Here is a 14634-nt window from a genome sequence, read left to right on the forward strand (position 1 = left end):
GGCCACCATTCTTACTTTAAAAGACTTTGCAGGACCTGTAACTTTTGAAACTACACACTTTCTATAAATACTAGAAATATTTTACTTGCCTTTGAATCCTGAAGTGTGTCAATAAGTTCTTCATTGTCCAAAATATTTCCTTCAGATGTAAATAGCATTCTCAGGATTTTCTCTTCAATAGCTTTTAGCTGGTTTTTATCAGTGTTGATCCTCACAATGAGCTTGATTCTTTGTTCTTCCAACTCGGGTTTCTCAAGTCGAACCACGTCACTAAAACCAAAGTTTGAACAACTAAATTATGTGTTTGTCAGTGCCGTAAAGTTGTTTCTATTTTTCTTTGCTACTTAGCTGAGTACTAATGCTACCAGCCAAGTTCCAGTGCACAAGGCCTCTCTTTTGCTGGGTTTACAGTGTCTGTTTACTGAATTACATATTAGTTCTGATTCTTTATCTTGTATTGCAAAACCTACACCCTTCCACTATTCCCATAGCTTCTGCTCTTTTTTCTTAGGAAAGCCTGATCAGTGCTTGATCTCTCTGATCATTCAATTTGTCTCTAATGCTTGCTTATGCCAGGCTGAAAATGGTGCCTGGAACATTCTTTACATACCAACATGGGAGATTCTGATATCCCACCACCTCCATGGAATGCATCTTGACTGCATCTAATAAAGGGGCTTTTCCTCCAACTCCACTCCTGCTTGTACATGTGAACTTATGTCTTCCTTCACTTGTGCTTTCAAAATTTGCTCCCAGCACTCTGATTGCAGGAGCCAATCTGTGGTAAGCATCGCTCTGTGCCAAGCACCCTGCAAAGAGTTTTATGTGGATCCTCTTACTGAATTGAGTGCTTCTGTGAGGTGGGCACTGTGGTTACCTCCAGCTTGCAGATGAGTGGACAGATCCTAATGGGTCACTCTGAAGTGGCTACCTGGGTGGGCTGGCTCCAGGGCACACCCACTGTGATGAGCTGCCTCATAGAATAACCTCATATAATACAGGCTGAATTCAGAAACTTATAAAAAATTATCTGGCCACCTCAATAAACAAAAAACAAAAAATCCACTTAAAAAATGGGCAGAGGAACTGAACAGACAGTTCTCCTAAAAAGAAATACAGATGGCCAACAGACACATGAAAAGATGTTCCACATCGCTAATTATCAGAGAAATGCAAATTAAAACTGCAATGAGATATCACCTCACACCAGTAAGGATGGCTACCATCCAAAAGACAAACAACAACAAATGTTGGCTAGGCTGTGGAGAAAGGGGAACCCTCCTACCCTGCTGGTGGGAATGTAAATTAGTTCAACCATTGTGGAAAGCAGTATGGAGGTTCCTCAAAATGCTCAAAATAAACTTACCATTTGACCCAGGAATTCCACTCCTATGAATTTACCCTAAGAACGCAGCACTCAAGTTTGAAAAAGACAGACGCACCCCTATGTTTATCACAGCACTATTTACAATAGCCAAGAATTGGAAGCAACCTAAGTGTCCATCAGTAGATGATTGGATAAAGAAGATGTGGTACATATACACAATGGAATGCTATTCAGCCATAAGAAGAAAACTAATCCTACCATTTGCAACAACATGGATGGAGCTAGAGGGTATTATGCTCAGTGAAATAAGTCAAGCGGAGAAAGAGAAATACCAAATGATTTCACTCATCAGTGGAGTATAAGATCAAAGGAAAAACTGAAGGAACAAAACAGCAGCAGAATCAAAGAACCCAAGAATAGACTAACAGTTACCAAAGGGAAAGGAAATGGGGAGGATGGGTGGGTAGGGAGGGATAAGAGGGGGGGAAGATGAAGGGGGGTATTAAGATTAGCATGCATAAAGGGGGTGGGGTGGGAGAAAGGGGAGGGCTGTACAACACAGAGAAGACAAGTAGTAATTCTACAGCATTTTGCTATGCTGATGGACAGTGACTGTAAAGGGGTTCATAGGGGGGACCTGGTATAGGGGAGAGCCTAATAAACATAATATTCTTCATGTAATTGTAGATTAATGATAACAAAAAAAAAAAAAGAAAGGGGAATTACTTCCTGATAGGATAAAACTAACTGTAAATCAATGATTAATGCATGCTTTAAATATCCTTAATTTTGATCATTTAAAGGGTGTCAGATGATCAGCTTTGGAAGTACATTTTTCTGATAATATTCCTTTCTCTTAAAAAAAAAAAGCATTTCCTGTGTGGTGACCTCCAATAAGTTCTTCACAATGGTATAAAGGGCATATCAAAGTGTGGGCAAAGGGTCTGTTTGTGTTTATACAGAGGATCAAAGCCTAATTTGGCTACCCAGAAAACGAACTAAGATACAATATGAAGAAGAAGTTCCAACATCAACATACTCTGGAAGAGTCATTCCAGAAGATGATCATCAAAAAACGTCAACAAAGATCCTGGCGCTGTTGCAGTTGTAGCTGCATTCATCCCACTGGTTCCTGGAATTGCCATTGGAATGAAGGAGATATCTAAGCTGGCCTGTGCATACAGTAAAACAACAAATTTGACTGGATCTATACTGTTGGAACTCAACCAAGAATTAGGAGAAGTGCAAGTTGCAGGGCTCCAAAATCTTGAGACTACAGACTATATACTGTTAAAAGAACCTATGGGATGTGAACAGTTCCCAGGAATGTGTTGTTTTAAATTGTCTGATTTTTCTCAAACTATTCAAATTCAGTTAGACAATATCCATCTTATCATAGATAAGTTTTCACAAATGCTTAGGGTGCCTAGCTGGTTTCCTTGGTTTCACTGGAGATGGCTGGTAATTGTAGGTCTGCTTTGGTTATGTAACTGTATTCCTATTATGTTAATGTGTGTGCGCAATTTAATTAGTAGTTTAAAACCTATACATGCTTAAGTTACTCTACAAGAAGATATGTCAAAGAAATAACCAATCTTTCCATGTTTTCTTCCGTCTGCTACTTCTATAGCTTTTCTTTTTCCTTCCTAATTAGAAATCTTAAATAGAATTCATGCCTCATATCGAATTTACCGAGTATCATAATTCCTCCAAGTGGTAAAGATACCTCAAGACAAATGCTGGGAATAAAACCCACAGGGCATAAATCTGCAAAGAAGTAAAAAGCTAACCTTTGCAAACAATATGGCTTCTCTCTCACTTACCAACTTTGCATTTCCCTGTATGGCCCCGGAAGATGACTGGTTAGCCAGAGACGGGTAAGATTCCTCAAGGGAGGAACAACCTAAGACAGGCACAGTCACACAGGGGACATCAGTTGAGAAATTGGGGATCAACAGAGGTGAGGCTTAGAACCTCACCTCCCCTGTTTTGAGAGAAATCTTCTGCATCTGTGGATGTTTTGTTGCCCTTGTCTAGCTTGGATTAATACTTAGTCTATAGGCACACACCTGATCATCTACATTTGCTTTCTTAACAGCACTAAACTATGTTTCTACCTTTATCTTGCATTTACCAACCACTTCAGCATTTTATTAAAATAATAATAATAATAATAAGGGAGAAATGTGGGATTCACATATAAATCAAGTATAAAAATCAAACAAATATTCATATTTGACCTGATTGTTTATAGTTCATAATGCGTGATCAAAACCGAAAGTTTCTGTGATGACTGCCCTTGTGCTGTTCACCATGTAAGAACTTATTCACTATGTAAGAATTTGTTCACCATGTAAGAACCTGTTCGTTGTGCTTCAGAAGATTGGAGCCTGATGAGAATTAGGCTTGGGGTGGATTAATGATTGTGCATTGAGTCCCCTGTACAGAATTTTATTGTTGTTAACTGTTAACAACCATTTGATCAATAAATATGAGAGATGCCCTCTCAAAAATAAAATTATCTGAAGACTGTAAGAAATCATCACCTCTAATTCATTTGTTTAAAGAGGTTTTTTCAAGAGAGAGGAGTATAAAATACAGCCTGGAGCTTCTGAACTCCATGACTGAGTCTCCACATTTCCTGTTTCCGTTAGGGCGCGTCTTGTCCTAGGCAGTCCAACATGCTGACAGGTTAGTGACAGAGCTATGCTCAGCTCTTCATGAGAATAAACTGGTATGCAGAATGTTCAGCCACATCCTTAGAACATGTCCATAACCTGTGATGAAATCCCCTCTGTCTGGAAAGCAGTGAGCCTAGCAGAAGTGAAGCTAGCAGCTGGCAGAGTAGATTCTTAGAATAAATAAGGAAAATGAGACTTAAACTCCTTAGTGATAACAAGAGTAGTCAGGATGATCTTGACTCAAACATAAAGGATTCTATTTATTTTGAACATAGTTCCAGTTATATTTTCCTTTAGAGTGAACACACACACACACACACACACACACACACACACACACACACACACACATCTATATATATATATATAAATTAGTTTTTAACCAACATCAATGGTATCATTTTAATAAATATTTAAAAAATATTCTCTCTTAAGCCTCTTGGCTAATTCTGATGATTAATATATCAACAACTCATGATTTCATTTTTGGAAAATGGAGATTCAATCCCAGAGTATACTGAGGAAGAGTATTTATTTTTTTGAGGTAAATAAATATAGGTAAAATGAAACAGGAAAAATAGATTTGGGAGTACCAGTATTTTTCACAGGCACAGAACAGTGAGTCTCTGGGAGCCTTAGACAGACTGGCTTCACTGACTTGCCCAAGACTGGAAGCGCCAGTGAAGCGGGGGAGGCAGGCCTGGGCTGTAGGCCTGGCCCGAGCCATGGCTGAGAATCAAGGATGCATCCCCGATCTCCTTGAGGAGACTGTGGGCAAGACCAAACAGTGCTGTAGTAAGTGATGAAAGAGGGAAAGAACTGGGCCATTTACTGTCATTTTTATGATTGAGGGTTCATGAGTGGGGTTTGCACACATTAAATTATTTTCTTTGTCAAAATTTCTAAACAAAATATTAGGAAATCTTTGCCTTCCCCTTTTAATTTTTAAAATTTATTATCAATTTTTTACCTTAACAACTGATCCTCCAGACCTGATTTGGTTACGGTGAAATTGATGATGGTAACTTTAATGCACACCTGGAAGAGGAACATAGAGTGTATAAAAATGCTTAGATTCAGACTAATGAAAAGGGCTTACTTTATTAGAACATGGCTCATCATTGCCGCGGTGGATGTATCTCAGGGCTAACTGTGACCCTTATCACCCACCCAACACACACCAAGCACACTATGTCTTACAAAATCTTAAGGATTTTTCCTGCCGGTAGGAGTGACAATCTTGTTCTTCAAATGCCCAGTTATAGAATCCTACATGGTGTTTTAAGAAAAGGTGAGCCAGCAAAGAGTTAGAAAGATGCAGTTAGAGAGTTAATAGCTTGGGTTCACATTCCAGGGGTACCTGTTAGTGCATGTTTGATGAGGGACAAGCAGTTCACTCATGTGAACTTCACTCATGTGAACATGAGCTTCAGTTACTGATGTTTAAAAATTGGTATAATCATAGTAACAGCTCATAGTATTTGTGAGGACCAAATGAGGTCATAAAAATCACTTAGTTATAGTGACTTAGACATAGTTTGTTCTTGTTAAAAAGAAGCTATTATCGCTAAAAAATAGAACTTTATATATTTTTATGAAAAATTGTTGCTGTAATATAAACTTCTGACATTATTTGAATAAGTCAACAGCAGAGGAAAATATAATGAGAATTAAGTGTTTGAATGTTACACATTTTACATATGCTCTTCTTATTTAACCTTCATAACAAATCTTTGAAGTTGGCTTTATTTCTACTGTCTAGTTGATTGACTTGCGGATCCAGGAAATGGAATAATTTACCTGTAGTCATAGAGTTGGGTAAGGTGTGTGATGCTCCCTTTCAGAAGTTAAGTAAGTGAGAAATCAAAGGTTGTAAGTCAGCACATTCCTAAACTCTAAAATGGCACTTAGGACTAGAGGTCTGGCAGTGGCTGTGTAATTAAACCCCTGGAGCTGATTAAAAACAACAACAACCCTGACCTCGGCTTTTAATGGAATTGCTCTCATTGTATCCAAGCCTTGTGTCATTTCCATTCAACCCAGGCACATCTAGTGAAGACAGGCAGCTATGGGAAATTCAGCAACTAAAATGAAAATGATGCTGTTTGGAATCCCACATTCAAGGATTTTCTTCAATGGTTGGGGGAGGACGAGGAGTTGCCAGTCAGCAGAGTTTTCCAACAGGCAGCCTCTTCATCTGGCTGTATGCCACAGACATCTGCACACTTAAACATAGACGTGGCCCCTCCTCACCCCACAGACTCTCAATTAAGCTCTGACCCATTATCAGCACCACTAAGGGGGCACCAATGGCCTTGTGCTGAAGGAGGGAGGTGAATGCACAAAAGGGGGTGGTGCCCTGTGTTGTGAGGAGTGAGGGTTGGTGGATGGGGGAGGAGGGAGAAGGAGGGAACCAGGAGGGAGACGGCAAGAGGTACTTGGGGCAGTGAGACAGGACAGCAGCCTTGGGACTGAAGGGGGAGGACTTTGAGCCCAACTAGATGGTGGGTAGAAGGGCAACTGGAATGAGATTCTTGACTCAGAAGAGAAGCAAGAGTGGAGGATAGTGGAAAGAAAGGGGTTTTAGAGAAAGGAGAGGATGCTGGAGCAGAGCTGTTCCCTGGGTCGGGGTGGGGGCCCACCAAACCTCAGAGACCCATCATACCCCAGTATCCGACTCAGGCTGGTAACTGTAGGTCTGCAGCTCATACCTCAGGCAGGTAGTGGGGATTCGGCAATTTGGTTGTCATATAGAACCGAAAACTTTTGTCATAGTCAATGTCTGAGTCTCCGAGGCGAATGAGCAGTCGCCCACCACTCACAAAAGTCTGCTTCAGAAGAATAGGTTCTAGAGCCGGGTCCAAGGTTTCTCTAAGCTTGAAAATTAAAACAAAACAAAACAAAACAAAAATATAAAAACAAGCCATTAAAAAGGATGACATCAACTTCTCCAAATTCTCCAAAGTAGATTAGGCCTCAAAATTTACTCTGAATGAACAATTTTTCAGTGATCTTAGAGATATGCCCTCTCACTATGACTAAAATTATACATTGTCCAGTGATGACCACCCAGAAATAGTCTAAGGAAATCAGAGCCCGTGAAGGCCGCACGTCTGTTTAGACTCATCTTCCCCACTCACTATTCACGCCCATGAGAAAACAGCAAGAGGAGAGTCGCTGCAGGGCGGGCCTTCGGCGGCCCAGCGACTGAGCTTCTCTGCTCTCCCGCCCGCTCTGGGTCAGGGTGGGCAGTCTGCAGCCTGAGTCCAGGTCTGGCCCTCTGTGGCTTGTTTTTATATGGTCCATGAGCTAAAAATGGTTTTTGCCTTCTTAAAAGGCTCTAAGAACAAACAAACCCACAGATGAAACCCCCAAACCAAGACAAACAAGAATATTTATTCAGAGAATATTTGTACAGAGACTGTATGTGGCCTGAAGAAACTCAAATATCTAGACCTTTACAGAAAAAGTTTGTGGACCTCTATTCCAGATGATACTTATTTTTTTTCTCCCTCAAAGCACATTTGATTGTTGGTAAGAACTTGGGCATGCAGATATTCATGTACCCAAAGACAAGCATCTTTATTTCAGCATGTATGTGATAGGGGCCCAGGGCCCAGGAGGTGTCAAAATTTTATTTTGATCCATAGTTAACGAATCTATTACACATTGTAACGTGGTATCCAAGCATGTAAATTCTTAAAACAAAAATTTACAAGAACTTACTACCCATGACACAATTTTATGTTCTTTAAGTTCTTTTCTATTAAAATATGTTGACTGAGATTGACTAATGATTTTATACCTATGAATGGGCAGAGACAAAGTTTGAAAATACTACCCTAGAAATGTAGAAAGCAGCTTCATGTCAAATGCTAATGATTCCAAGTCCCAGAAAGCAGGGAAGACATACTCCGAGGGTCCTGTTTCAGGATGGGGCCCTGGCCAAGGGTCTGTACGCACTCCAGGAGCACTCAGCTGTAGTTAAAAGGCTCTACTGTGCAGGGACAGAACGTCACAGAAAGTGTTTTGTCCACTGTCGTGAAAGAAGAAATTCTCTCAGGACCTCCTGTGTCATGAAGTAAACCGGTATTTAAAAATCCAGTTTGGAGTTAACCAACTGCACAAAAGATTCTGGGGGACCTCACCCTCTCCTGGGTCTGAAGGAGGCTGGGTCTGAAGGAGCTTCAGGATCTGAAGGAGGACCTGGAACCCACTACCTGTGTAGGTCAAGTCCAGAAGCCCCACATGGAGGCTTCTTGTGCTTTTGGTAGTTTGAGTTGGGAGTTTAACTTGCTGTGTATTTTCTAGAGAGTAAAGGGTGCTTGACAATTTATTTAACCTTTCTGTGCCTCAGTTTTCTCATTGGTAAAATGGGATAATAGTAACTATCTGGTAAAGTTGCAGTGAGGATTAAAGAGTTAATATCCATAAAATACCAACAACAGAGTCTGGTATGTAGTGAGCATTCAGTAAGTGGTAGCAGATATTAATATGAATTATTATTTCAGGCACTACGTCAGGGCAGCAGCAGCTGCCCCAGGTCACTGGTCTTTTCTGAGCTTCCCATCATTCAGCTGAAGCAGAGATACTTTTAGACATGGTTAAGCAGAGATGCAGCTCCCAGCTCACGCTTTGCTCACTCATTTTCTCTTATTATAACAGTAAATTCGAGAAATAAACCGCAATCATTTGTCAATCTCTTCTGTGCCCAAGGCCTTTGCATGTGCTGTCCCCTTTGCCTGGGAAGCCTTCTCTCTGAGCTCTTCACATGGCTAACTCATGATATAGGTCACAGCTCAAGTGCTACCACCTACAGCCATGCTTCTCAATTAGTTTCTGCTCCCCCACCTCACTGGCTATGTCAGCACTGGGCTTGTCCCTTCAAAGCCCTTACCACAAGGTCTCGTCCTTTCCTTCTCTCTCCTTTCCTCTCTCTTTTCTCTGTTTACTATCTCTGTCCCAAGATTTTGAGCTATTGAGGGCAAGAACCACATCTGTATCATTTGTCACTGATTCTCAGGTAAATGTTTTGAATGAATGAACAGTTTCAAAAAACATCCATTCTTGGAGTGATTCTGAAGCAATGGAGCCCTTAGACACAGCAAACATCTTTTTTTTTTTAAATGAGTTTGTTCTTATAGCACTTAGTCTAATTCTGATGTTATGTCTAAGTACAAAATAATGTTTATTCCCACTGGCTTGGTGTGTTTTACTGGCTTCACATCATTACTGTGTGTAAACAGTCCCTGATGGCACTATTGCTTTGAATGTTGGGGGCAGCTAACCCTCAAGAGTTACAATGGGGCCTGAGAGTCAGCAGTGTCAGAAAACAGCCCATCCCACTTAACACCAAAATTATATCTGGAAACAAAAAAAAAAAGTCCAATTAACAGATTGCTCCCTATATGAGTATCATTTAAGGAACAAAGCAATTGGTTTGACCAATGTGAAAGTGGAGTTGACTGGTGTCTTCAGCATGATTGCAGGCATGGCCTGTGTAGGGATATGATCTGAAATTTGGGAACTAACATGAGAAAAGAAAATTGAAAGGCAAACCTCTTCCAGTAGGACAGGTAAGCCAAGTCGGATTGAATTTTCAAGTGTCCGTAAGAAATTACTATCCGTCAGCTTAATGATCTTCAGACCACTTCTGCTCTCCTTGTTCCTTATCCAGCGGTTTGCCTGCATGAGAAAGCACAGAGTGAGGCTTTTGTTTTAGTTTTATTAATGGTTAGAAAGTGAAAGTTTTCAAAGTTTAGAAATTTTGTTCAGTCTAGAACAGGTTTGAAAGATAAAAGTAAAAAATAAATGAAAACACTAGTCCTCCTGAAAATAAAAACACCACTTTAACCCCACATTTGGGATTCTTTTTATTCAAATTGGGAACAGATAAAGAAAGGCCCCATCTGGGACAAAAGCCCATACCTCAGGTGTTCAAGTTTGTATCCTTGGCTTTCACCGCAGCTCCCTTTTCTATGCCCCATTTAGAACAATCTGACCCATGGATTTAGGAGTCAGATATTGGGATTCTACAAATATCAGGCAGGCTTTCCCTAAAATTCATCATACCCTGACTTCATTCTGACCCCTCAGACATTTTAGGAACAACGACTGTACAGGAATGAATTTCTTCTCCCCTAGAAAACAGAAAACTAACGGTCCACACCCTAAATAAAACCGATCAAGATCAAGATCAAGTATGAGAGCACTTGAATGCCTTCTTTCTTACTGTCCATCTCTGCAAAATGAGGAACTTGAACTAGAAGACTTCTAAACTCCTTTTTAGGCCTCAATCCTCAAGGTCTTGGTATGTTAAAGTCCACTTTTAGAACTTGTGAGAGCACAATATTAAGCAGAAGTAACAGGCTGGTCTTTATCTGAAGCATGGGTTACACACCTGATCTTGGGGATCGATCATCAAAGGCCACCGTCTCCCTTGAGTAACCAAAATGCCATTTTCCGTTGATATCAGGTCACGGGGCAGCCCGTCAGTGTTCCACTGACGTATTTCATAGGGATCGCCAAGAATGTTAATGAGACTGAAGGAAGGGTTGATTGGGATCTCCAGAGACTGACAGTCGAGGATCCAACATGCTATAAGCTGTAGAAGGAGGAAGACTTACATGTGTAGTCAGTACATTCAGTAAACGGGGAAACACACAAAATGTCCAGTGATGAGTAAGTCCTACTAGTCTCTATGGGAACCCTGGCATCGGAGCCGGGCACACAAGGCATGAACCAGAAATCAGGAGGTCTGGGGCCTGGCCCTATTCGGTTAACTAACTGTGGCTTCAGGCACAGTGCTCCTCATGTCTGGACCTCAGTTTTCTCATGTGTAAATGACAAGGGTTGTCAGATGCTCTCCAGCCAGGGGTGTATTGCCTCTCTTGGGAGGGTCTGAAGCCCCCGGAGAAGTCTGGGGGTTTCACGATGACTGTGGTGTACTGGGGATTAGTTGGGGCAGAGGGATGCATGTTATCTTCTCCAGTGAGCGGTGCAGTCAAGCACAACAGACAACTGTTTGTTCCCAAGAGCGCTGCTGGTACCAGAACACCCCTGAGCTCCCATAGAGTCTGTATGAGTGCTATCCTAACCCAGTTTTTAAACTCAAGACTGGGAAAACCCTTTTAGGAAAGCATTTCATAAAAATGGCTCAAAAATCTCTTAAATAACTTAGTTTCCTGTGTCTGCCCATTGCCAAGCCCCTTGTAACTATCTCACCAATTCAGAGCACTACATCCTGGCTGGCTTTAAATGCCACTTCTGATGCTAAGAGTCGGGGACGCCCTACCCCTTTTCCTCCCATCGGGTTCTTGTGCTGTGTAAGTAAGTGAGTAACTTTCTTCGGCAGGAAAGGAAAGGAAGGAATGTGTTATGGAAGGCCTGGGGCCCTTGCTGGCTGACAGAGGCAGAGGGCTGTGGAATGCATAAATAAATTTTCATTATGAAGAACCTTCACAGCGGAGAGCCTTCTAAACTCAGTTTCCTTCTAAACTCAGAGAAAACACAGAGATGTCCCCACCCTCCCTCAGTTTCAGCAGCTTCGCACCACTCCTCACAGAGGGCAAATCTCCTTACCGACTGCCTGTACTGGGCTGTGAAGGCCCCGTGGTAGGCTACGCAAGCTGCTGCTATGAACACATTCCCGATGATATTCGATATCTCTTCATTGAATTTCTGGATGCTTTCTTCCCATCGAACTTGCTCATCTTCTAATGCAACTGTCAGCTTCCCAGCATGTACGAGACGTGCCTTTGTCAGGGCCATAGTCTTCACTGGAAAATTTATGAAAATCAGGTTATGTATTCAATATTTTCCTAAACTATAAGAAGTTTACTCACTTGCTTCTGTTTACAGTGGAATTAGCATTATTTAGCTAATGATAACGATACATCTGTCTGAAACCTCACATTAAATCAGCATTATTTCCCATTTCAGAACCAAGCCCAAGTTTGCCTCATCCCTGCACAGACCTCCTTTTTGATATTCTATTGTTCTGGCTGAAGACAGCACTCTCTCTGTGCCCCTGTACTATTTGTCTCACTGATCAAGATTATACGCGGCTTTGTGTTATAATGTGACTTGCCCCAACGAGTCTTACTCAGATATAAAGCTGGATGAATATAAACAGTATTTGCAGAAGTTGAATATGTACAATATACACAGTTCTAATTTTATACTAGAAGGCTAATGCAATCCACCTAATGGAAATATGCCCTACATGTTGGTTGAAAGCTGACATTTGACTACCTGAACACTAACTACTTTTGAAAATTGGGCACTTTCTGACCAACAGAGATTTTAGAAGTTACTTACCCAAACTCTCTTTTTCATTCACACTTTTGTCAAATTTGTCTTGTAAGACCTGTATTTTATCTTCCACTTGTTTCAGTAATGCTTGCTTTTCTCTCAGAGTAGCCATAGTAATATCAAGTTCAGCCTAATAAAATCAAGTAAATATTTAAGAATAGGTCCCAAAAGAAGGCCCAAATTGAATTTGTCAGTTTCTAATAGATCCCAAAAAAAGACCTTATGTTCCCTTTTTCATGTCTTAAAAGATTTTGGTATGATACAGAAAGTTAAAATAAATATAAAATAGAATAATAGATGAACAGAAGCAAACAGAACAAAATGAAACAAAATGAAAACAAAGCCCATCAAAATAAATCGTAGAAGGATTACAGACACAGATGTACTACACATTTGGGATGAATTGGTTACTTCAATGGATTATTAACTTTCTGTAATGAAACAACTGAAATATTCATGCAATAGTGGAAACTAATCTTTCCTACCTAGTACCCTGGAGTGGGAATCTGCAAGCTATAGCCTGCAGGCCAAATCCAGGCTGCTGCCTGTTTTCATACAGTTTGTGAGCTATGAATGGTTTTATATTGTTAAATGGTTGGGGGAACGATCAAAAGAATAATAATATTTCATGACATCCAATCATTGTATGCAATTTGAATTCCAGTATCCATAAGTAAGTTATATTGGAACAGGGCCATGCTTATTCATGTGATTATTGTAGATGGCTGTTTTTGTGCTGCAACAACAGAGTTGAATAATTGCAACAGAGACTGTATAGCTAGCAAAGCTTAAAGTACCTGCTCTCTGGATCTTTCTAGAAAAAGTTCACTGGCCTGTGCTCTATGGCCACAGTTCTTTTGGTTGCCTGCTCTACTGAAAGATCATTCTCTGTTCTGCGGGGCACCTTACATCTAATTGTGGGGTAACCTGATTTTTAGAACCTCAGATGACAACATCAAGTGTGGTAATAGTTAGCGAATGGAAACATAAAAAAGCACCTAAAAATACCATAGGTCTGGTAATAAAATATATGGAGGACTCATTCTCTTTTTATGCTGAAAGGTGGCTGATTTTAGGGGTCATTTCAAATAACATTTTTCAGCTATTTTTTTTTAAAAAAAACTAATTTTCAAGAGCTTTGTTTCTATAGTGTGTGGTCCCAGTGGCATGATAAAGGGAGCTTGCATGATTAAAGGAGAATGGACTTTAATGCTACAGAAATACCAAAATGCAGATAGTGTACCTGTGCAGCATGGAGTTTTTGTCTCTTTGGTTCGACTTCTTTGACTACCCGGGAGTACAAATCCATTGCTCTTACCCACATGCACATGGATTTACATGCTTTGGACACTTTCTCTACTTTTTCAGGCACAAAATCAGGATTATTAATATACTTCTGAAGCTTTGCCAATATCTGAGGCTTTATGTTTTCCTTATCATATTCTAAAAGTCTTCTTAGGAAGTTAGAGTCACCAAGAAGTTGCTTTGCTGTTGGCCAATCAGGCCTGAAAGACAGATGCGTAAGTTAATAGCATTGTAATAAACTAATATAAAAAACAAAGGAAATGTATTGTTTTGAGAACATTAAGACAGTATCTTAATAAGTAGATAGTTTTAATCTCAATACTATAATGTCAGTAATTCGTAGTTATGTGCACCACAACTCACAGGGACACAGGAATTGAATAACTGGTGTTCCATACAACCTAATTTTGGTAGAGAAAGAATTATAAAGTCATAGAATTTAAGAAATGTTAAGAATTTTAAAAGTAAGCTTTATTTTTAAAATGCCCCAGGAGTTCTTATTTTTACCTCCTTTGCCTTAGTTTAGATCTTTAAAATCTGCCAGAACACCACTGTCACCTTTTAACTCTTTCTATGTCTGTCAGTTGAACTTGCCCCTTAACTTGGCCAAACTGGTTTTCTTCACAGGAAAATCTGATTATGTTGAAAATGTTCAGTGGTTCTCAGTCTTTTCCAGCCAGAGCTGTCCATCTGGGCTTTGCAGAGTTCCCAGGCCCCCTCACAGTGCTGGCCAGAAGGTCAGTAGGGAAGCCTGGCAGGGAATACTCTGGCCCTCTACCTTCACTGTGATCAGTTTTTCAAAGAAAGGTTTCTTTCATTTCTTATTGAAAAATGATTGAATTACTAAAGAAAGCTGGAAAAACACATATCTCCAAGACGAAATGCGAACTGTTTGGCACAGCAAACAAGACTGATCATGATGTAGTGCTCTCCTGCCCAGCCCCACCCATTCTAAGAGCATCAAAGGTCCCTGAACTCTTCCCATGGTCCCCCTCTCTCCCTGAACAT

General features: G+C 40.5%; 1 protein-coding gene across 1 annotated transcript in view; it reads right to left on the reverse strand.

The window, feature by feature from the left end:
• DNAH6 (dynein axonemal heavy chain 6) overlaps positions 1-14634 on the reverse strand; it is a 233227-nt gene that overhangs the window by 72370 nt on the left and 146223 nt on the right. Inside the window, exons 52-59 of the mRNA XM_073241805.1 lie at positions 13565-13826; positions 12328-12451; positions 11590-11786; positions 10409-10612; positions 9568-9693; positions 6720-6884; positions 4979-5046; positions 90-270 (exon numbers count right to left, since the gene is read on the reverse strand). Of these exons, the coding sequence (XP_073097906.1) occupies positions 90-270; positions 4979-5046; positions 6720-6884; positions 9568-9693; positions 10409-10612; positions 11590-11786; positions 12328-12451; positions 13565-13826 (1327 nt within the window). The remainder of the gene's footprint in view (positions 1-89; positions 271-4978; positions 5047-6719; positions 6885-9567; positions 9694-10408; positions 10613-11589; positions 11787-12327; positions 12452-13564; positions 13827-14634) is intronic.

This window comes from Manis javanica, chromosome 1, assembly GCF_040802235.1.
Source record: "Manis javanica isolate MJ-LG chromosome 1, MJ_LKY, whole genome shotgun sequence".
NCBI lineage: Eukaryota > Metazoa > Chordata > Mammalia > Pholidota > Manidae > Manis > Manis javanica.